This window comes from Eubalaena glacialis, chromosome 5 (assembly GCF_028564815.1).
Source record: "Eubalaena glacialis isolate mEubGla1 chromosome 5, mEubGla1.1.hap2.+ XY, whole genome shotgun sequence".
NCBI classification, from domain to species: domain Eukaryota; kingdom Metazoa; phylum Chordata; class Mammalia; order Artiodactyla; family Balaenidae; genus Eubalaena; species Eubalaena glacialis.
In genome coordinates this window covers 32,165,345-32,186,973 of record NC_083720.1, presented here as the reverse complement: position 1 = coordinate 32,186,973, position 21,629 = coordinate 32,165,345, and the positions used below count along the sequence as shown (strand labels likewise).

Sequence of the window (21,629 nt, the reverse complement as noted above, 5' to 3'; positions counted from 1 at the left end):
AGCACAGGCTCTAGGCGTGTGGGCTTCAGTAGTTGTGGCTCTAGGACTCTAGAGCTCAGGCTCAGTAGTTATGGTGTGCGGGCTTAGCTGCTCCACAGCATGTGGGATCTTCACGGACCAGGGCTCGAACCCGTGTCCCCTGCATTGGCAGGTGGATTCTTAACCACTGCGCCACAAGGAAAGTCCCATGGAGGGAATAGGGTTTTTTTGTTTTTGTTTTTAAAATTTATTTACTTATTTATTTATTTTTGGCCGTGTTGGATCTTCGTTTCTGTGCGAGGGCTTTCTCTAGTTGCGGCAAGCGGGAACCACTCTTCATTGCAGTGCGCGGGCCTCTCACTATCGCGGCCTCTCTCGTTGCGGAGCACAGGCTCCAGACGCGCAGGCTCAGTAGTTGTGGCTCATGGGCCTAGTTGCTCCGCGGCATGTGGGATCTTCCCAGACCAGGGCTCGAACCCGTGTCCCCTGCATTGGCAGGCAGACTCTCAACCACTGCGCCACCAGGGAGGCCTGAGGGAATAGTTGTATTCCCAGGTGTTAACTTTGTCCTCAAGGGTATGGGGTGTGTGTTTGTCATGAAGTTCTTCCCTCATTTACTGTGTTGTTGCTCATTTCTTTATTGGGCTGTTCACTGATATCCATGATGTACTGGGACAGTAAAATCAGCTTCTGTCAGCATGTTAGTCTTTGGACTTGGGGTGTGGCTGGAGATACTGTAGAAGACGTAGGGCTGACAGGCAGAAAAATGAATGCTGTAGAATATGTTTGGATATTGTAGAGCAGAAATGGTACCTCAGTCAGGTTTTGGGTTTTCTCTGCCGTGTCCTAGATCCACCTCACTGTTATCTGCCCCTTTCTTGAGTTTCTCATTTCCTTTCCTCCTCCTTCTCGCTTCTCCCCATATCTGCCTTAGGCACATACCTCACTGCCTAGCTCTCCTGGGACCACAGGAAGATAATGCTGCTGCTTTCTGTTCTATATCTCCCTTTAGGTTATGCTGACTGTGTGATAGTTTCCGCTCAGTGGTGGTCTAATGCTTGGAAGTGAGCAGGCTGTAAGGTGCCTGCTGGAGTTTGGATCCCAGCCCTTCCTCTCCTGGCTGTGGGAATCTTGGGCGAGTCTCTTAACCCCTCTCTGCTTCTTCCCTTATCTACGAATAATGATACTTGTCTCAGTGTTCAGAGAGTTCTATGAGCTAAGTGCTTAGACTGTACTAGTGTTTTCAATGGTAACTGTTCAGTAAATGTTAGCTGCTTTTATGTAGATCCATCAGGTCTAATCTGGTGATGACTTCTCTTATTTTAGATTCTCTTAACTGTCTTTGAAGATATGATAGGGAGCTCTGGAGAGTTCAAACAATTCTAAAGATTTTAAGACTAATTGTGTGGGCTGTTGAGAGAGATAATCTTAGTGCTTTGTTCACTTGTATTTGGGTATTACAGTAAGTTCATAGTCATAAAGCATTTGCAACAGAGCCTGGCACTTAAAAAACACTCTACAGATGTGACATTTTTTTCTGTTCCAAGTACTTTAATGTCTCTGTCATTTCATGTGACCATTATGATATTCATCCCTGCAGAGATGGCACTTGGGGTTAAGGGTCAGAGGCAGAGCAGGGGCTGGAACTCGGGTCTCTCAACTACTGCTCTGCTTGCTGGATATCCCTGTGGCTGCAATGACCACAGTTCTACCTGCACCTTTGGCCTCTGCTGTCTTGTGGGGAGAAGTATGGCTTCCATGGGCAGGGGGATTTTTTGTGGGTATCTGGAATCAACAGTTATCAGCTTGACCTCTCTTCAGCTCTAGATTCAAAGTTAGAGTCACCTGCTGGTCACCTCCATCCTCTGCTACTATCTTTCTGCCCATAATAGACTCAAATTCACGTGGCAAGACTTCTTTGTTCTCTCCAGCTTTCCCAAAGAGTTTCCTCCCTCTGTGATTGCCATTGTTGATCTTCTAGCCACTTCATGCACTCCAAAGACAGGGTTGCTGTCAGAGTGTCCACCATACTGCAGAAGGCTCTGAGGCTTTCCTCCGAGGAGAGCTGTTTCCCCTGTTCTTTCCTTTGTAATTCCTAGACCAGGCATTGATACCTGAATTGTTGAGGAAACATCTTAATTGGTTCATTTCAGCAGAATCTAATAGGAAAGAAACACTCATCCTAATAACCATTGCCATATTAATCTTCCGAGAGAGCAGTTTGGAATTGCAGCTCTCTCCTCTACTCAGAAAGTGTGCATCCTGGCAACATCTTTCAGAGATTCTTAAATATAACTAAGAGTTGGTTGATGCCACTGACATGTCCAGTTATCCCATCTCCTTTCCAGAATTTGTGGGAGATGGGAGTGGAGGGTCCAGGGAGAGAATTTATTTTCTCTACATTACCAAACCCAGATGCTTACTGAATTTAAAAAAAAATTGTGTATTTAACAGGCTCACTTAAAAATGGAGGCACATTTCCTTGGGTTTTTAGAAATGCTATTTAAAATATAAAAATCTAAGTTAAAAAAAGAGGCCAGCCAATGAACTTAACTGTTTTAAGTACAAACCAGCTATCTGTGGTGGTGGTCGAAAGCCTCAACGGAATGCCTTTTTCTGATTGTTGAAGTTTGTGAAGACAGCTTGTGTTGATGGCAGAGTTCACAGCATTGCACAATCAGAGACAATCATAAACCCAGACTTGCCAGCTGTGAGAGATGCAACTGATTTATGACTTTTTTCCTCTCTGGATCAAATCATGAGAACCCAAGGGCAGGCCTAGATGCAAAGGCACAGCAGCCTCCGGGGCGCAGCAGCCTCATGGGGAGCAGTGACTCCGTGTACTTATTCTGGGCCAAACACTTACTCTGGGGATCGAGAAGTCAGAATTTGCGTTTGGCAGATGGTACATACAACTTTGCCGTTTCTCAGAGAGAATGTAATGTTGATGAAATGCAGCCCTCCTGTAGTATAGGGGCACATGGAACATCTCACTGGACCAGTTGATGTAATTCTCACAAATTCTCCACTCAAATTATACTTCAGAGAAGGGGCTTCAAATCTGGTGGTATGTTTGCAAAAATAGAGAAATCCAGCAAGCTTCTGCTTGGCACGTTTCCTTGGCCCTGTGGCTGGAGTACTCAGGGGCTTTGACAAGTGTGCTGTTCACTGGACCTATTTTTACAGCTCTGAGCACTCTTGTCCAAAAATATTTCTCTCTGGCTAAGCCTACTCTCCACCAAGGCTGGAGAAGTCATAGAGCTGAGGACATAGCCTTCAAATAAATTTTTTTCCATTGCAGACTGCTTGTCCTCAAGGTCTTACGGTGTAGGTCACTATCACATAAAACAGGAGTTCTCAGTGGGTTCATTCAGATTATTGGCACTCAGATTAAAGTGCCAGGGAGAGTCCTCCTTAGTTATTGAAAAAATAACATTTTTTTCTGTCTATGGGAGGAGGGAAAAAGACCTCTTTATTTTTGTGATCCACTCTTCCACTACCATCTCCTCAGAAAGCTGGGGATAATTTATCACTGAATAATTTGAGAAGAATGAGTGTGATTGATTTCCTTGCATCCAAGACACATGAAGTTTTTTTCTAAGAGAAAATTCAATAATGTAATTTAAAAAATCAAATCAGGTGTGAATCATCAATATCACTCTTATCAACAAACAATGCTGATAAGCTGGTACAAACCACCCCAAAACTTTAGACTTAAGGTTACAAAGCAACACTATAAATCAGTAGGTTTCATGCCTTGACCAGGGGTCATTGTGATGCAGGAACTTTAGCAAAACAACTCAGGCTAATTCTAGACCTGCTGGAATTAACCCTCACAGCACTGTTGCTGTTAACAGTCGTGGTCCTGTCTTTTGACATACATGTGTGCACATATCTCTTGGGTGAAATTACAATTTCAATTTCAATTACAGTCTTGCTAGATTACGAGATATGAATATATTCGACTTCAGTAGATAATGCCAAACGTTTTTCTAAAGTGGTTATACCAGTTTACAGTTCTGCCTTCAGGGTATGAAGATTCTCTTTGCTCTATAGGATTATATTGTTGTTCCTTTAAAGTTTAGTCATTCTGGTGGGTGTAGTGACATTTCATTGTATTTTTATTAGAATTTCCCCGCTTACAATACTAGTGAGGTAAACCCCTTTTTACGTGTTTATTGGCCATATAGATATATTCTTGTGTAATATGCTGTTAAATTTCATTCCTGTTTAGCTCTCATGTTGTCCTTTTTTTCCCTAATTGATTTGTAGGAAATGTTTATAGATTCTGATTATGAATTCTTATATTCATATTTCAAATATCTTCAGTTCCCTGCATTGATTTTTAATTTTCTTTGTGGTTACCATGAGGCTTACATACAGCAACTTGTACAGTCTATTTTAATTTAATAACGACTTAAGTTTGATCCCATTCTAAAGCTCAACATTAATACCCTCCCCGCCATTTAATGTTTTTGATGTCTCATTTTACACCTTTTTATCTTGTATATCCCTTGACTAATTATTATAATCAGTTATTTTTACGACTTTTGTCTTTTAACATTCATGCTAGCTTTATAAATGATTAATCTACCTTTACTATATATTTACCTTTCCAGTGAGATTTATTCTTTCATATGTGTTTTTGTTACTAATTAGCGCCCTTTCTTTTCAGCTTAAAGTCCCTTTAACATTTCTTGTAAGGCTCTTTCACTCTGAGCAATAACTTTGCCAGGTAGAGTATTCTTGGTTGGAAGTTTTTTTCTTTCAGCACTCTGAATGTATTGTGCCACTCCCTTCTGACCTACAGAGTTTCTACTGTTGGTCTTACTGGGGGTTCCCTTGGGTGTAGCAAGTTGTTTTTCTCTTGATGCTTTTAATATTTTCTCCTTGCCTTTTTTTTTTTTTTTTTTTTTTTTTTATTCAACACCTATTTATTCTCTAGTTCTGCCCGCATGGAGACACCCTCCTTGAAAAGGTGTTAAATCCTTCGTTCACTTTAGCACCTTGTGCTGAAAACACGTGTTCCAAGGTTTCAACTATGAGAGCCACATTCTTAAAGCATTAATTCTTAAACCTCATCTAGATTTCTCCCCTTGGTTGGGGGGAGATGACCCAAACACAGCGAAGAACAGCTCAGGACTGTGGGCTCTGCTCGCCCAGAAGACTTTGCAGCTCCCCTGACCACCCGGCTGGAGCCAGGATTAGGACACTGAGACGAGGGGCACCTGCTGGGCTGCTGCCACTGCCACCGGCCCCCTAACTCCTGTCCTCTTCACTGGCTTGCTGTCACCTTTAGTTTCCCTGGAGTCTGGGGATTCCAGACGGTCTCTGCTCACACTTCTGTATCACGCCTGCTGCCTCAGAACTGCTGATTCACACTAGGGGGGAACAGCACACAGAACTGCTTTTCAACACACCAGCGTTCCACACAAAAGTTATTTGATAAGCCTGCAGGTTCTTTTTCATCAGAGGACATTCCCAAGACCATGACTTCCCCGGCTCCCCACTGCCCTTGCCGGCAGACTGGATGTGCGTGGCCGCCATGCTGTGAGTCGGGCACACCCCCCCGGCTCCACTCCGGCGCACTCTCCTGCAGAACTGAGGGCAGTGCCCTGGGCTCATCAGCAGGATCTGTCCTGAAGCCAGTCCTAGAGTGACAAGAGCCACACCTGCAGGTCTGTTCCACTGACCAGCCGCACAGGACCGAGCTGGGCCCACGGACCTGAGAAATGGAATCCAATCCATGAATCCCTCCCAAACTATATTTTCTGTAGCAGCGTTTGTCAGCCTTGGCCCTATCAGCATTTGGGACCCTGTAGCTTTACTGTGGAGCCGTCCTGGGCACCACAGGACGTGTAGCCACAGCCCTGGCCCCCACCAACTAGATGCCAGCAGCACCGCTACCCCTTTCCTGCCCTGCGCGTTGCCACGTGCCCTGGGAGGGGGACAAACTGCCCCTAGTCAAGAGCCAGTGACCTACAGCTTTTGTTCAGCCCTCCAACTTAAACATTTCGGGAAATAGCAAAATGCACTCTCCACCTGCAAGGAGACCAGGACGCCCCTGGTTTGGATGATCATTTTATAGGGTTACATTTGGCCCATCGAGGGGCTCCACACAGGGGCCCGACTTCTGCTTCATCAACAGGACAAATGCCAGGAGCGGACCTCTGGCCTTCCTTCCAGAGTGACACATCTCAAGGTCCTCAGAGCACGAGTGCTTGTGGACCAGGTGGTTCTGGGCCCCCCTCGTCCCCACCTAGGACCCTGCACTGAACAGGGCCTTGATACCAGCTCAGCAGCCCTCAGCCAGGGATGCATGTCGCACTTGCCCAAGGATTCCTAAAAAGTCCTCACCAGACAGACCAACAGAACAATCATTTCCAGTAAGGAGACCCTCTCCTGGTCAATCCCATTGTGCCCAAAGCTTGCCATGTGGTTGTACATATATCTCATTTAATTCTCACAACGAGCCTTATTTTATAAAGAAAAAGAATATCAAAGTGTTTAAGGGCCTGCGCACAGCTCCCACTGCAAGTGCATGTGGAAACAAGGTGCTTCCTCACGCAGCTTTTGGTGATGTCCGGCTACAAACCATCCTAAGCGCCCACTGTTCTGAGCACTGAGCGTAGAAGTAGCCGCTTCCTCTCTGCCCCAGCATCACAGGGGCAGCAGGGCAGCCGCACCCGTGGTGCCGGCAAGTCCGGCATCTGCAGGGCAGCTCTCCTTGTCTTTCACTTTTGACATTTTAATTATAATGTGTCTTGGTGTGGGTCTCTTGGGTTCTTATTTGAAACTCTTTGGGCTTACTGGATCTGGATGTCTGTTTCTTTCCCCAGGTTAGGGAATTTTTCTACCATTATTTCTTCGAATAAGTTTTCTGCTCCTTTCTCCCTCTCTTCTCCTTCTAGGACACAGTAACGTGACTGTTAGTACGCTTGGTGTTGTACAATAAGTCTCTTAAGCTATCTTCACTTTTTTTCATTCTTTTTTCTTTTTGCTGCTCTGATTGGTAGAGTTTTATGCTTTGTCTTCTAGTTGACTGATTGTTTCTTCTGCTTCATCTAGTCTGCTGTTTAACCTTTATAGCTTTTTTTTTTTCAGTTCAGTTATTGTATTCTTTAGCTCTGTGACTTCTGTTTGGTACTTTATTTTCCATGTCTTTGTCGAAGTTCTCCCTGTGTTCATCTATTCTCCTACTCAATTTGGTGAACATCTTTATGACCACTACTTTGAACTCTATCAGGTACATTACTTATCTCTGCTTTGTTATGTTTTTTTCCTGAGGTTTTATCTTGTTCTTTCATTTGGAACCTATTCCTCTGTTTCTTCAGTTTGCTTGACTCTAAACGGTAGATGAAGCAATCACCTCTCCCAGCCCTGAAGGAGTGACCTCATGTAGAAGGTGAACCCTGTTGTTCATCCCTGCCTCAGCTCCTGGTTGTCTCAAACCTCTGTGCTTATCCAAGTACCCTGTTATGTTTTTAACAGCTCTTAGTAGTTGAGGATGTGCCAAGTCCTGTTAATGTCCCAAAGGGAAGAATCTCAGCATCTAGATTCAGGCCACCTGGAAGCCAGGTCCTCAGGCATCAGCTTTTAAAAGTAATTAGATACATACAGTCCTGTGGAACCTTAGGCATAAGCCCCTCTGGCCACCAGAGCCAGGTGATCTGGAAGTGTTCCCTGCATGGCAGCCACAGAAATTAGGGCACCAGATGAGTGTATAAGCTCTTTCCTGGTGGCCCTTTAAGAACTCTTTCTCTGTTGGTTACAGTCCTGTGGGAACCACGAACATGAACCCCACTGACCACCAGAGCCAGGCGATGTAGAGGTGTCCCCTGGCAGCAGTAGCAAAAATCGGGGTGCCAGACGGGTATGAGCTCCTTTCTGGGTGACACCAATTATTACAGTCCTATGGGGCCAGGAATGCAAACTCACCTAGCCTCCAGAGGCAGGCAGTCAAGAGGCACTGCTTAGCAGCAGCCACAAAAATTGGGGCACCAGACACGTGCAAAAGCTTCCCACCAGAAGACACTGGTGCTCTGGAGAATGGCACAGGGAGAGCGCAGAGATGGTGTCTACCGGTCTCCATACCTGGAGAGTGTTACAGCCGGCTTCTAGATGTGTGTGTGAAATTAGATGCCTGCCCTTTAGGCTGACACTTTAATATAAGCAGGTCAGCTTCCTTTATTTTAAGTCTGGTGTGATCAGCTGCCTCTGAGCTGGGCCCTGGGGTGTGTGAACCTGAGCGTGTGAGCCCTTTAAGAGTGGCTTCTCAGATTGCTAGAGTCTTGTGGGTCTTGGGACATGAGCCTTGTTGGTTTTCAAAGCCAGAAGTTTTGAAGGGTCATCCCCAGTGTATGACCCAAAAGTTGGGATGCCTGATGTGGGTGCAAGCCCCTTGCTCTTCAGGGAGAAGCTCCAGGTTCCAAGGTCCCTCCCTGCATGGGGTTTATGATGAGATTGTATCCCAGCCTCTCCTACCTACCTTGTGGTTTTCTTGTCTTTTGCCTGATGTGTAGTCGTCACTCAGCCCCTCTTTAGATTTTTTTAAAGAGGAAATTGTTCCTTATGTAGCTGTAGACTCAGTGTGTCTATGGGAGGACTTGAGTTCAGGATCTTCCTACTGTACTGTCTTGAACTGGAACTCCAGTATAGTTATTTTCACATTATGAGGGGAGGCCCTAAGCAACCCTATGAAGAGAGCCTTGGACCTTCAGGAGACCTAATCTCATCTTGGCTTTTCCCACCAGATGTATTTGTTCAGTCAGCATTTCCTGAGGGCCCACCCCAGCCAGGCAGGGTCTATTCAGCCGACAAAGATAGAATGACGTTTAGTCAGAATCCAGGAGTAGGGGAGACAGCACTTAAACGGATGATCATCACACAACGTGGTGGGTGGAGTGGTAAGGGTATGCAGGGGTATTACTGGAACACGGAGACACCTTGCCTGGGACGAAGAGGATCTGGAAGTGATACTCAGGCTTAGTTAATGAGGGGAAGCTGGGGAGAAGGCATGGGCAGTACAAAGTCCTGGAGGTGAGAGGCAGTAGCAGATGTGGGCAACTACGAGCTTTGTGGTGGTATTAGAGTCTCAGGTGACGGTGAACAGCGTGTCTGGAGAGGAGGTGGATCCCTTTCCTGGAGGGCCTTGCATGCCATGTGTAAGAACTTTTTTTTTTTTTTTTCCCCTCCCTTTTCTTCTTTAAATAATTTATTTATTTATTTATGGCTCTGTTGGGTCTTTGTTTCTGTGCGAGGACTTTCTCCAGTTGCGGCAAGTGGAGGCCACTCCTCATCGCGGTGCGTGGGCCCCTCACCATCGCGGCCCCTCCCGCCGCGAAGCACAGGCTCCAGACGCGCAGGCCCAGCAACCGTGGCTCACGGGCCCAATCGCTCCGCGGCATGTGGGATCTTCCCAGACCAGGGCTCGAACCCGTGTCCCCTGCATTGGCAGGCAGAGTCTCAACCACTGCGCCACCAGGGAAGCCCCCATGTGTAAGAACTTTTATTCTGTGGTCATGGGAGCCACTGAAAAGTTTAGTGGAGTTAGTAATGTAGACAGAAATGCCTTTTACAGAATTATGTTTTGGATAGAACACTTCAGTGCCTGTATGTGATCTTAGGTGAATAATTTTTTTTTGCTTTAGTTAATGTTTCTTTTCTCAGTAAAGTGAAGGTGTTGTGTTGGATTAAAGGTTTTGTGTGTGTGTGGTAAAAAAAATACATAAAATAAGACAGCATTTTGACCATTTAAAAATGTACAGTTCAGTGGCATTTAAGTGCATGCCTGTTAAGTAATAACTCCCCATCTCCCTCTCCCCCAGCCCCCAGCAGCCATTGCTTTATTTTCGGTCTCTGAATTTGACTGTTCTAGATACTACTTATAGGAAGAATCATACAGTATTTGTCCTTTTGTGACTGCCTTATTTCACCTAAAAATCTTAAAGGTTCATTTGTGTTGTAGCATGTGTCAGAATTTCTTTCCTTTTTAAGGAATAATATTGCATTGGAATGTTTTTAATGGCATCATATTCCATTGCATGTCCACACTACATTTTGTTTGTCCGTTCCTCCATGATGGACACTTGGGCTGCTTCCACCTTTTGGTTATTGTGGATAATGCTGCTATGAACATGGTCTACAACTGTGTTACGGTTGTAACTGTGTTACCGTCTTGCTTCAGTTCTTTTGGGTATATACCCAGAAGTGGAATTGCTGGATAATATGGTAATTATTTTTAATTTTTTGAGGAACTGCCATACCATATTCTACAGTGGCTATACTGTTTTACCCGTCAGCAGTGTGCAAGGGTTCCAATTTCTCCCTATCCTTGCTAACACTTATTTTATGGGGTTTTTTTTGTTTTTGTTTTTTTAATAATAGCCATCCTAACAGATATGAATAGATCAGAGGTTTTTACACTATGCTCTGATAGACTTTAGGGTTAGGAGTTCAGTGAATCTCCTTGGTGGTTCCCAAACCCCTCTTCCCTGACCCATGCTTTATGTATTGTTCTTCTGTATACATTCTTTTTTTTTTTTTTTAATTTATTTATTTATTTATTTATAGCTGTGCTGGGTCTTCGTTTCTGTGCGAGGGCTTTCTCTAGTTGCGGCGAGCGGGGGCCACTCTTCATCACGGTGCGCGGGCCTCTCACTATCACGGCCTCTCTTGTTGTGGAGCACAGGCTCCAGACGCGCAGGCTCAGTAGTTGTGGCTCACGGGCCCAGTTGCTACGCGGCATGTGGGATCTTCCCAGACCAGGGCTCGAACCCGTGTCCCCTGCATTGGCAGGCAGATTCTCAACCACTGCGCCACCAGGGAAGCCCTGTATGCATTCTTAATGAGGAAAGATTTCATGGCTAAAAAGTGTGAAAGCCACCACACTGATCTTCCTGCTCTAAAAATAGAAGATCTTGATCATCTGTAGCTAATAAAGCTGAACAGTAAATACTTTTGCCAATCTCTGACCTTGCAGTAGTTGAGAAATTAAGGTGCCTCACTTTCTCCCTACTATGACAGAGAAGACACATACGTTGAAGAGAAACCTGAAGAGAAACCTATGTCACATGTCTGTGGTCATCCTTGACCTGGCTCACGCACGTGTCACTCACAGGATGGACGGACACATCCTGTCCGTCAAAGGGGCTGTGTGTGTCTTTGCCCACAGCCCCTTTGATAAATGGTACAGGACACATTGACATGCTGGAGGAAATTAAGCATAAATCCAGTTTTGAAATTACAGAGGTGGTTATATTACACGGCGGTTGCCCTCCAGTTCCCCTTTTGCCTGGCGTCTCCACCAGTGTCAGAAAACGGTTGGACTGCTCACAAAATAGGCATTTTTGTGGCATTTTTTTCACTTGGTAATTGACTAAAGGCTCCAGTTATTAACCTTTTTTGCTTCCTATCCGTTTCAAACTAATAGTGTGATTTTTCATAATTCTAAAATAACTTGGTTTGTAAAATTTGTTACAAAGAGTTTCTAGTAGCAAAACCAGTCATGATTTCTTGAGAACTTATTCCTAAGATAATTTACAAGTGGACGCTTTTAAAAAATAGAGCTGTTATTCATGCCTTCTTTTCATGAATATTGTGTCCCTTTGTGCCAGGCATTGGGGCAGGTGAAGGTAACCTGTGGTTGCTGCTCTTGAATTGCTTGCTGTCCAGAGGAGGAAGTACAAGTATGAACAGTTAATTGTCATAAAGGCACAGATTGCCTGCTTATCATGTCTGGGATGTCACCTGACACAGATGAGAGTTTTAGTGGTTTAAATACCTTAAGATATGATATTACATATAAGATATATCTTAGGGTGAGGGAAAAGGAACATTAAAAAAGTACATGTTAAAAAAAGGCATATGTATACATTGCACCACATGTATGTATATGAAATTTATATTTACTGGAAATTTTGGTTGGATTGCAGTTAGGAGTGTGCCAGAACTACCCTATGTTGGGATTTGTGGTAACAGCTACTTCAGATTCTGAAGAAGTGGATGATACGGCAGCCCTTTTGAAAAGGTCTTTAGGTATTATTTTGAGTTCATCATCAAGAGTTGGTGTTGGTCAGCTTTTTCATGTCTAATTTATCTTTCACATCTGGAATTTCTCCTACATACTCATTGGTTTATGACCTTTATTCCAAAATTTGTGAGATTTTTACAACATGAAATCGTTTATGACCATTTGTTTTTGATTTCTCTGTTGTATTCACATCCTGGGGTTCTGGCTACCGTTACATAACTGAGTGGCCATTGGTAGCTGGTGGCTCTCACCAGCTCCGCACTCTATTTTCTTTCTGTATTTGGAGTCCTGCAGGAAAGACCTGCTATATCTGGAAATCAGTAGAGGCACAAAGGAGTGACCACCTCTGCTAGAGGTTGGGAGAGCTTTCACTAAAGGAGAGAGGGCCTCTCTTGGATCATGAAGGGTGAGTTGGAGTCCCCCAGGCAACAGTGAGGGAGAGGTGCTTTCTGGTGGAGGGAACCTAAGGGCAGGGTCGTGGAGCCGTGAAGCAGCGTGAGGGAGAAGTGTGTGGCCGGAGGAGAGCACGGGCTCAGGTCACTGCGCTCTAGGCACCTGGTATTGAGCAGTTATTTATTGGACAACCACCGTGTGCAAGTGATGAGTGCTAGGGGACACAGGGACCAGATCAGTGTCTGCTATCAAGGGATTCAGCTCTAAGAGCAGAGATCGTTAGACAAAGATCCACGTGACACAGCTGACTTTGGTGTGAAGCAGCATAATAACAGCAGTAAAAGTCTAGGTCTAAGGTTTCAAAACAGAGGAAAGAAATTCATTTGGAAAAAGGTTTCATGGAGAGGGTAGCTTTTGAAATGGGCCTTGAATAGTGGATATAATTTCTTTGGACGTAATTAAGGGTTGAGGTTAAGAAAAAAGTGTTGTCCAGCAAATTGTGACCCTCAGGATAGTGGTAGTATTAATGAAGGTCAAGGAGAATTGGTTTTTAGGGTCAAGGTGTTGACTGTAGCTTAGGACAGAATATGCTGGTTTCATACATAGCTGGAATGATGCGAATGATTAAGATTCCAGAAAGAAAGGATATAAAGACAGAGAAAAAGAATACTGACAGCAGAACCTTGAAGGATACCTTTGTTTAAAGGCCGAGAAGATGGAGAGAATTAATATGGCTAAAAGGAACAGATAGGAAGTAGAGATAAGAAATTGGAGAGTTTCAGAAAGGATGGTTTAGCTGGCAGTGTGTAGGGCTGTGGAGAAGTAGAATATGGAGCCAAAGAACAGGCATTGGCTTTAGCACTTAGAGGACCATTGATAAGTTATCTGTACATTCATACCACATAGTGGTGGAGGAAGCCTCATCGCTAGGGTTTAGGAATTGCATGGCTCAGGGGGAAAGTGAGAGTGCAAAGTGTAGTGACGAGAGTGACATCTAACAAGCATTGTGCGCCTTCTTTGTGCTTGGCATTGGTCTATACACTTTAAACGCTTTAACTTCTTTAATTTTCACAACAATCTTATGAAATGGGCACTGTTGTTTTCCTTATCACAGATCAGGAAATCATAGATAAAGAGGCTGTATAACTTGTCCAAAGTTATGCAGTAAGTGACTAAGCCAAGGTTTAAACCTAGGAAGTCCAGTTCTAGAACTCGTGCTCCACATACCACTGTGCCCCCCCCCAGTAATTGAAAGATTTCTATGGTGAAGCGAAGGCCAGCTTCAGGTGGCTAAGGAAGCTTGTGGGTGTCCCCCCTGCTTTTTAAACATTCTTTTTATTTTTTTTAATTAATTAATTTATTTGGTTGTGTTGGGTCTTCATTGCTGCACACGAGCTTTCTCTAGTTGCATTGAGCGGGGGCTACTCTTCGTTGCGGTGCTCAGGTTTCTCATTGCAGTGGTTTCTCTTGTTGCGGAGCTTGGGCTTTAGGCACGTGGGCTTCAGTAGTTGTGGCACATGGGCTCAGTAGTTGTGGCTCGCGGGCTCTAGAGTGCAGGCTCAGTAGTTGTGGCGCACGGGCTTAGTTGCTCCGCGGCATGTGGGATCTTCCCGGACCAGGGATCGAACCCGTGTCCCCTGCATTGGCAGGCGGATTCCTAACCACTGCGCCACCAGGGAAGTCCCTAAACATTCTTTTTAAATGAAGAGGGATCCTAGCCTGTTTGTAAAAATGGAAGGACACAGAAGAGAAAACCTGAAAATGAAGACCAAAAAGGGAACAAGTTGTGAGATCAGAAGATGTAATTTTAAAAGCAAAATAAAGTAATTTACCTTTGGAGGCTGTACCTGGATCCAGCATTAGGCCTTGGACCCTTGCAGAAGGAGGAGGGGGCCTGCCTAGAGTAAAATCGTTAAGCTGTTGTGATATGCTAGGCACAGTGCCTAGTGTATATTAACTCTTTTAATCCTCTCAACAGCTCTGCTGCCCATTTTTGTGGGTGAGGAGACAGCCTCTGGGGGTTAAGGAATTTTTCTGTCTCACAGTTGGCAGACGGGCTCTGGAGTCTGGCCCTTGCCCAGCTCAGAGCTGTCTCAGACTGTTCCCCTCAGACCCAGCCATGCCTTTCGGGGTCAGGAACAGCCAGCACGTGAGCTCTGGATACAGGTGGCCCTAGCGTCAAAGCCCCATCACATCCAGACTTTGCTTACTGTTACAGTGCCTCCCCCAAAGGCTGTTGTGCAGACCAAACGGGGTAATTTATGAGCAGTGAAAGCTCTCTGAGAGCAGGGGATTTGTTTTGTTCCTCACCTTGTCCCAGGGCCTGGAGCAGCCGCGACACGGTGTTGAGCCACCAGGAGGCAGTAGTAGTAAAGGGAACGCACGTGGAGCCGTGCCCAGGACGGGACTCTAAATGGTGCTTGCCCTCCACCCCAGGGGAGCGCGGATGTTGGCGCGGGGGAGCAAAAGTGCTCACCTCTGAGAGGCCAAAGTTCTCGTCTGTGACCTCTGGTCATTTGGTGGAAAGCATTTCCTAATAATCTGCATTTTTTCATCCAAACTATTTGACGGCTTCCCCGCTGTCCAGATTGTTTGTATACCCCAGTACAGTTACTTGGCTTCCAAGAAAAACACAGCACTTCTTGTTCTGTTTTTTCTGGTTTTTGCCTTCAAACCCACGTGTAGCTGAAGCCATGAATGAAGATCTGACTGCTGGCCATGCTTAAGGTTGCATCAGCTTATTGAGCCAGTCTGGGATGAGAGTCGTGCAGCTTTCAGGTTGGACATGGATTGCATGGGGGCAAGGGATAGGCTGCCTGCATCCTGACTCTATCCCGGTGGTAGCCCGTTTAGGCACACAGCAGTAGGAGAGGAATATCAACCCCACTTGGAGTAGATGAATAGAATCAAAGAACATTGGACTCATCCTGTGGAAATGTTATCAGGCATCTAATACATACCAGGCAGTGGGCTAGATGTAGTTTGATCATTTACTTATTCAACAAATATACATTGAGTGCCCACCATGGACCAGGCACTGGGGTTTGCAAAGATGAATAGGACAGGAAGTTGCCCTCAAGATACTGCCAACCTTGTGTCTCTTGGGTATGTCTGCAAGAACTGATTGCAAGGAACTTGAGCATTAGGTTGGGTTACTCTCTGAAAGTGGGTAGGATGAAAATAACTGCTTTCTTTGAAATCAGTTGAAGTTGTGCTGTAACGGTAGTTTACTGCTATGCAACCAAGAGCTTCACCATGAGATGGAAAATATTTCAAGAATCCACTTTGGGGGTTTTTTTTTTTTTTTGGCTGTGCCGCGCAGCTTGCGGGATCTTAGTTCCCTGACCAGGGATTGAACCCAGGCTACAGCAGTGAAAGCGTCAAGTCCTAACCACTGGACAGCCAGGGAACTCCCCACTAACCATATCCACTTTGGGTTTAAACCAGAATGTCCTTCTCTAACTATATTTGTGGAATGACTCTACCATAAGATTTCCTTTATATTTTCTTAAAGCTTTATGAGTTAACCAAGGTAAGAAAAGCTGAAGTAGAAATTGTTTAAAGGGATAACCATTTAGAGTATACAATTGTTGCTTTCTTACTACACCAGAAATACCAGTTTAGGCATTTTGGAGAGCCCAAAATTTTAGAAAATTCTCCAGTCAGTTGAGGTAGAGAAAAAAATTGAGCTAAGTTTCTACAAGAGCAGCCTCTTTCAGACCATTGAGGCACGTGGGGCTGAGGGAAGTTTTGCAGAGTGAGGATGTGATCAGTGACGCTGGGAAGATCTGTCTTCTTTCTCTCTGAGGTTCGGTCCCTCCTTGCACATCCTGTATCTTCTGGTTGAGATGAGAAAGTAAACAGAAATTTTACACCCTCAGTAACTTTGACATGGGTCATTTGACACGTGCACTTCGCTCTTCTGGAACATTGCCTAGAGAGCCTTGATTTAATAGCTGGTTTTGGCTGGTGTCTACATACTGTATCATCTCCAGTGTGCTCATTTAGACGCCAGGATGAGCAAGGCAGTGACTGAATTACCCAGTGTCTCCTTATGGCCGGGGCGGGGGATTGGTGGGGGGAGTGTGGGTGGGCAGCTGGCGGTGTTTATCAGAGGACTTTGGATAGGAGTGGAAAGTCAGCATTTAGGCTGAAAATGCTTTTTGGCCAGGGTTTTTCCCAGTTGAATTTTAGTGTTTTTGTAAGTCTCTCTTGGTTCACTTGAATTTTTGAGGGTTGCTTCCTCTCTAGGTTTGGTTCTGCTTGCAATTTAAAAAAAGTAATCATAAGGATAGCGTTATGGCTTATCTGCCACATAACCAGAAATGCCCTGTGACTGTCACAAACACGATGATGATAACTCTGAAAGAGGCTTGCTAGAGAGATGGCGTGACACCACCTCCTTCACTTACTCTGCTCCACCTCTTTAAGGTTAATACCTTGTTCCTTGGGAAGGTGGCTCATTCCAGGTGTGCTCTTCTTACCCAGCTTTCTGAGATCTGTTGCCTGACAGAATTCTTCACCATGTGGTTTTTATTTTCTTTGACATCCCACATATGGAGCTTTGTATCGTTGAGTATTTTTTTTTCCTTCATGTTTTCTCAGTGGGGTTATAAAGTTTTGAAGCAGAAAGACACTGCCTTCGCTGTCTTTCTTTTTTTCTTTTTTGGCCGCCAGCTGCAGCTTCCGGGATGTTAGTTCCCCGACCAGGGATCAACCCAGTGTCCCCTGCAGTGGAAGCACAGAGTTCCAACCACTGAACCACTAGGGAAGTCCCTTGCTGTCTTTCTTTGTCTCTCTTCCCTTCAGCTTTGGCACTGTCTTGTTCCAAATGTACTTGAATTTTCCTCCCCAACCCCTTGAGGAGCAAAAAAGCCCGAGTGATGCTGGAGCTGAAGTGCGGGAGAGTGGATTGGGACCTGGGCAGAAGGGGGAACCTGAGGAATCCTGTCTGGCCTGTTGAAAGGATGACCTAGGTCAGAGGTTAAGAGGAACAAGGTGAAAACCACGTGTGTTATTCCAGAGGGACTGTCAGACAGAGGAGCAAGACGAAAAGGGAGGGTCCCCAAGCCAGCACCTCTGCTCGCCCCACCTTGCAGACGAGGTACCCGACCAGTGGTCATCACACCTCCCTTCACCTGTTGCTCCCCAGGGCTGCCTACCTCAAAGCAGTTCAGTTTCATCACCAGCTGCATCTGGAATTTCAGATTTATTTTCTTAGTTTTCTGTGTCAGGGTTCCTCACCAAATTCCCCCCACTTCTCCAGGTTTGGTGATTTACTCACAGGACCAGCATAGAGTCATCATCATGGCTATAACTTATTACAGCAAAAGGATATAGAACAGAATTAGCAAAGGGAAAAGGCGTGTGGGGCAAAGTCTAGAGGAAATCAGGTGCCAGCTTCTCAAGTCCTCTCCCAGTGAAGTCACACAGGACACACTTAATTCCTCTAGCAGCAAGTTGTGACAGCACACGTGAAATGTCTACTAGGGATGCTCATTAGAGACCCAGAGCCCAGGATTTTTATTGGGGCTGGTCACATAGGCACCCTCTTCCTGGCAAGCACCAAAATTTCAGACTCTCAGAAGGAAAGCAGTTGTGAGTGTAAACCATATTGCACAGTTTAGATACCGTGAGCAGGAACCCTCTCCAAATGTACATTTCCAGACACGAGCCAAGAGCCTTTCTAAAGATAACAGTCTCACAGTGTGGTCTTTTCTGCACAGTTTCTAAATTTGCTCTTGCTTTTTTACTTTGAATTTATTGAATTGGAGCTTCAGATTTGTGTCCAGTGATTTGAGATGTTGGCAAGATGGGCCTTGGTCTGTTGTTACTTAGGGAGAAACCTGGTCTGGACTGATGAGTGTTTAGCTTTCGGGGTGTTATTTTACGTTGACCTGCTGCTGCCTGCAGCCTGTGTTTTTGCCGACAGGGCAAGTTTGCTTCTTTCCTCTGTTTTTTTATCAAGATAACTCATTCCGTTACTCCCATTGCCCTGCTGTGGTTGTCAGACCTCCCGGTCCTGGCAGTGTTTCCTTTTCTTGGTTCCAGGCTCTGGGGCGTTGGCGGTGCTTATGCGGCCTACAGGCCCCACAGGCTCAGACTCGCAGCCCTAAGTGCAGTGTTCTCAGGGAGACAGTGTTGTAATTAACTTCCATCTAAAACCTGTCTTATCATTTTTAGAAGTGTTCCTTGGAAATCTTTCTTTGGGATATGAACCTTTTTTCCTTTGCGTTTTGCTCTTCTGTTTCTGTTTCTTTTCCTCTTTGGTTTTCAACTTTGAGTTTTTAGTTGCCTGGTTTCCAGAATCACATCATGATGGTGGTTTAGAACTACTCTTTACTGTCATCTCTGGGCAGGTTTGTTTCTGCTAACCTGCCCCTCTTTTACGTACCACTGGTCCACAGACGTTCTAAAGCCAGTGGTTCTGTGGGGTCTCTCCAGACCCTGAGAGGCATCTCAGTTGTGCTGTTATCTTGCATCATTGATGTTTTAGGCCATATGTGTTCTATTACTTATGGCTTGAACTGAGTATAACACCTACCTGTAATATGAAATAAAAAATTTATCTACCTTTTCCACAGTTTTTGCCAAAGCTATTGGCAAACTGTGATGAAGTAGGTAGGGCTTGACTTGTTATTGATTGTGGCTAAACTAGGCTGGCTCCATGCGAACTTGGGGCAGCTTCACTAAACGTACCCTCAGGATTTAACCAAGGTGGGCAAGGGGACGGGAGGGGAATTTTCCTTTTAAATTGGTTGATGACAAGACCTACTTTCATGGGAGTTTTGTCACTAATTAGCCCTTGGGGACATGAGTCTTTTTGCCACCACTGTTAAAGTCTTACCCATTGCTGACTTAAGGACTGCAGCGGAGATGAGCCACGGGTGAATCTGCACAAGCTGGGCCAGCTCTAAGGAAGAAAGGTGGTTGGGGAGGGAGTAGGTGCTCTGTGAATGGGCTGTTGAACACTTGGAATAGGACTGATGCAACTGAGGAGCTGAGTTTTTAATTTCACTTAATTTCAGTTAATTTAAATAGTCCTGTGTGGCTAGTGGCTTCTGTGTTGGACAGCGCAGCCCGGGGTAGTGGTTACAGTGTGGCCTTCAGAACCTTGATTCAGATCCCAGCTCTGCGGCCTACCTATTGTGTGACCGTGGGCACATTTCTTAACCTTGTAAGGTTGTTTTGAGAATTGTCATCGTGTTAAGGGTTTAGAGCAGTGCCTGGGAAGAAGTAAGAAGTGTGTGTTTAATTACTGTTGGCTTATTATGTTTATTCGGTATTTTGAGTAGAAGGGTGTTAGAGTTCATGTAGAATATGAAACTTTACTGTTTCTTTGTTTTTGTTTTGAGCCACGCCCACACAGCTTGCAGGATCTTAGTTCCCCAACCAGGGATTGAACCTGCACCCCAGTGGTGAAAGCGCCGAGTCCTAACCACTGGACCACCAGGGAATTCCCATCTACTGTTTTCTTTTTTAACTTTTATGTTTTCTTGCTTTTTTTTTTTTGCTCCAGGTTGCTGCAGCAACTGGCCACACAGTAGTGTTGGTGGACCAAACAGAGGACATCCTGGCAAAATCTAGAAAGGGAATTGAGGAAAGCCTTCGGAAAGTGGCCAAGAAGAAGTTTGCAGAAAACCCCAAGGTAATTTCTTGTCATCAGTGTCCTCAAGACCAGTCCTCTGACCACTTCACATTCGTGAGGGGGTTCTGGCCTTTGCTTGCTTTTTCAATTTGTTTGAATTGAAACTTTAGGCCAGTATAATAGGCCTAACTTTAGGCCAATATAATAACATAATCACTAAATATTCCATGGGAAATATTGGGGTTAAATAAAATTAATTTTACCTGTTTCTTTTCGCTTGTTAAAATGCAGCCAGTAGAAATTTTAAATCACCTATCGTCTTGCATTATATTTCTGTTGAACAGCTCTGATAGTTGTTTATTTCTTGATGACTTTGGATGCCTTTAGCTGATTGTGACCATTTTGAATCCTCATGGGCAAATTACATTTTGTAGTAAAATGGCAGCGGATAGGGGCACTGTCTGTTTCTGCCCTAACGGAGGTCTCTTTGCGGAAACCTGGAGGCACAAATGAGGAAAAGACAGGACTGTGAGCTCTTTTAGAGCAGAGACTGTGTGCGGCGTGCTTTTGAACCACCCGTTGCCGGCACATGATGGGCGAGCATTATTTGACAAGCGACTGCTGAGTTCAGCTTTCTGACTCCTCGCTCCTGCCCTTAGTCAGCTCTCCCCTGCCTCCTACTAGAGGGAAATAGTCAGCACCACCTCTCAGACTCATGGATGGGGCTGAGATCAGCCTTTGCCCTTTTCTGGAAGACAAATTACAGGCTTCCAAGAAGCCCGTCATGGAACAGTACATGGCTGGCTGGCTCTTCACTCGGAGCAGATAGAACAGGCCAAGCCAGGTGTTGTGAACAAACAGTTTAGTTGCTGGAGCAGAGCTGACTACGAGCTTGAAAGATTATGACTGACACACGACAGTGTGCTGACCAGCAGTTGGGATTGTTCACAGGCTGATTCTTGCCCTGGTGTCCAGAAGTACATTGAGATGCTATCTGCCCTAAGAAGAAACGTAGGGAGTTTTATTTCTCAGAATTTCAGGACACATTCAAGTTGTGTCTGGGGTATCCTCGCCCTCCTCTTTCCTCTCGCCTTAGCAGCAAATCACACACCATTTTACAGTGAGCCCAGTGACTGTTCCCTTCTTACTCCACTGCATTAGGCTGGCGATGAGTTCATGGAGAAGACCCTGAGCAGCATACTGACCAGCGTGGACGCAGCGTCCGTGGTCCACAGCACAGACCTGGTGGTGGAGGCCATCGTAGAGAATCTGAAGGTGAAGAGCGAGCTCTTCAAGAGGCTGGACAAGTTTGCTGCCGAGTACGTGATCTCTGGGAGATCTGGTTGGGTCTGGGGGCTTCCTCCTGGGCGCCGGGGCTTTTCTCCTGGGAAGGAGTCTTCTGACGCTAAGACTTTTTATTGCCCTACAGCTGTTTCCAGAAGAGCTGACACTGCTTCCCTTGTTCTCCATCCTCCACCCCCCAGTTTGCTTCCCGAGGCTCGGGCTGCCCTGATCTGATCCTTGTCCCCAGATGAGGGTGGAGTTTCCCATGGGAAATGGAGGGTCCGTCCAGGGACAGGCCTTCATCTCTTGCAGCGTCTTTGTCATGGGCCCTCCCAGGCCAGAGGATGGAGGCAC

The 21,629-nt window shown here is 45.4% G+C and overlaps 1 protein-coding gene and 1 non-coding gene across 2 annotated transcripts in view; one reads left to right on the top strand and one right to left on the bottom strand.

Annotated features, from left to right (window-relative positions):
* Nucleotides 1-21,629, top strand: part of HADH (hydroxyacyl-CoA dehydrogenase) — a 48,405-nt gene that overhangs the window by 4,353 nt on the left and 22,423 nt on the right. Inside the window, exons 2-3 of the mRNA XM_061191179.1 lie at nucleotides 19,923-20,051; nucleotides 21,153-21,310. Coding sequence (XP_061047162.1) covers nucleotides 19,923-20,051; nucleotides 21,153-21,310 — 287 coding nt within the window. The remainder of the gene's footprint in view (nucleotides 1-19,922; nucleotides 20,052-21,152; nucleotides 21,311-21,629) is intronic.
* LOC133092817 (small nucleolar RNA SNORA43) lies at nucleotides 6,557-6,690 on the bottom strand. Its single transcript, XR_009701172.1, has one exon. It is a non-coding gene; the product is annotated as a small nucleolar RNA SNORA43 (small nucleolar RNA).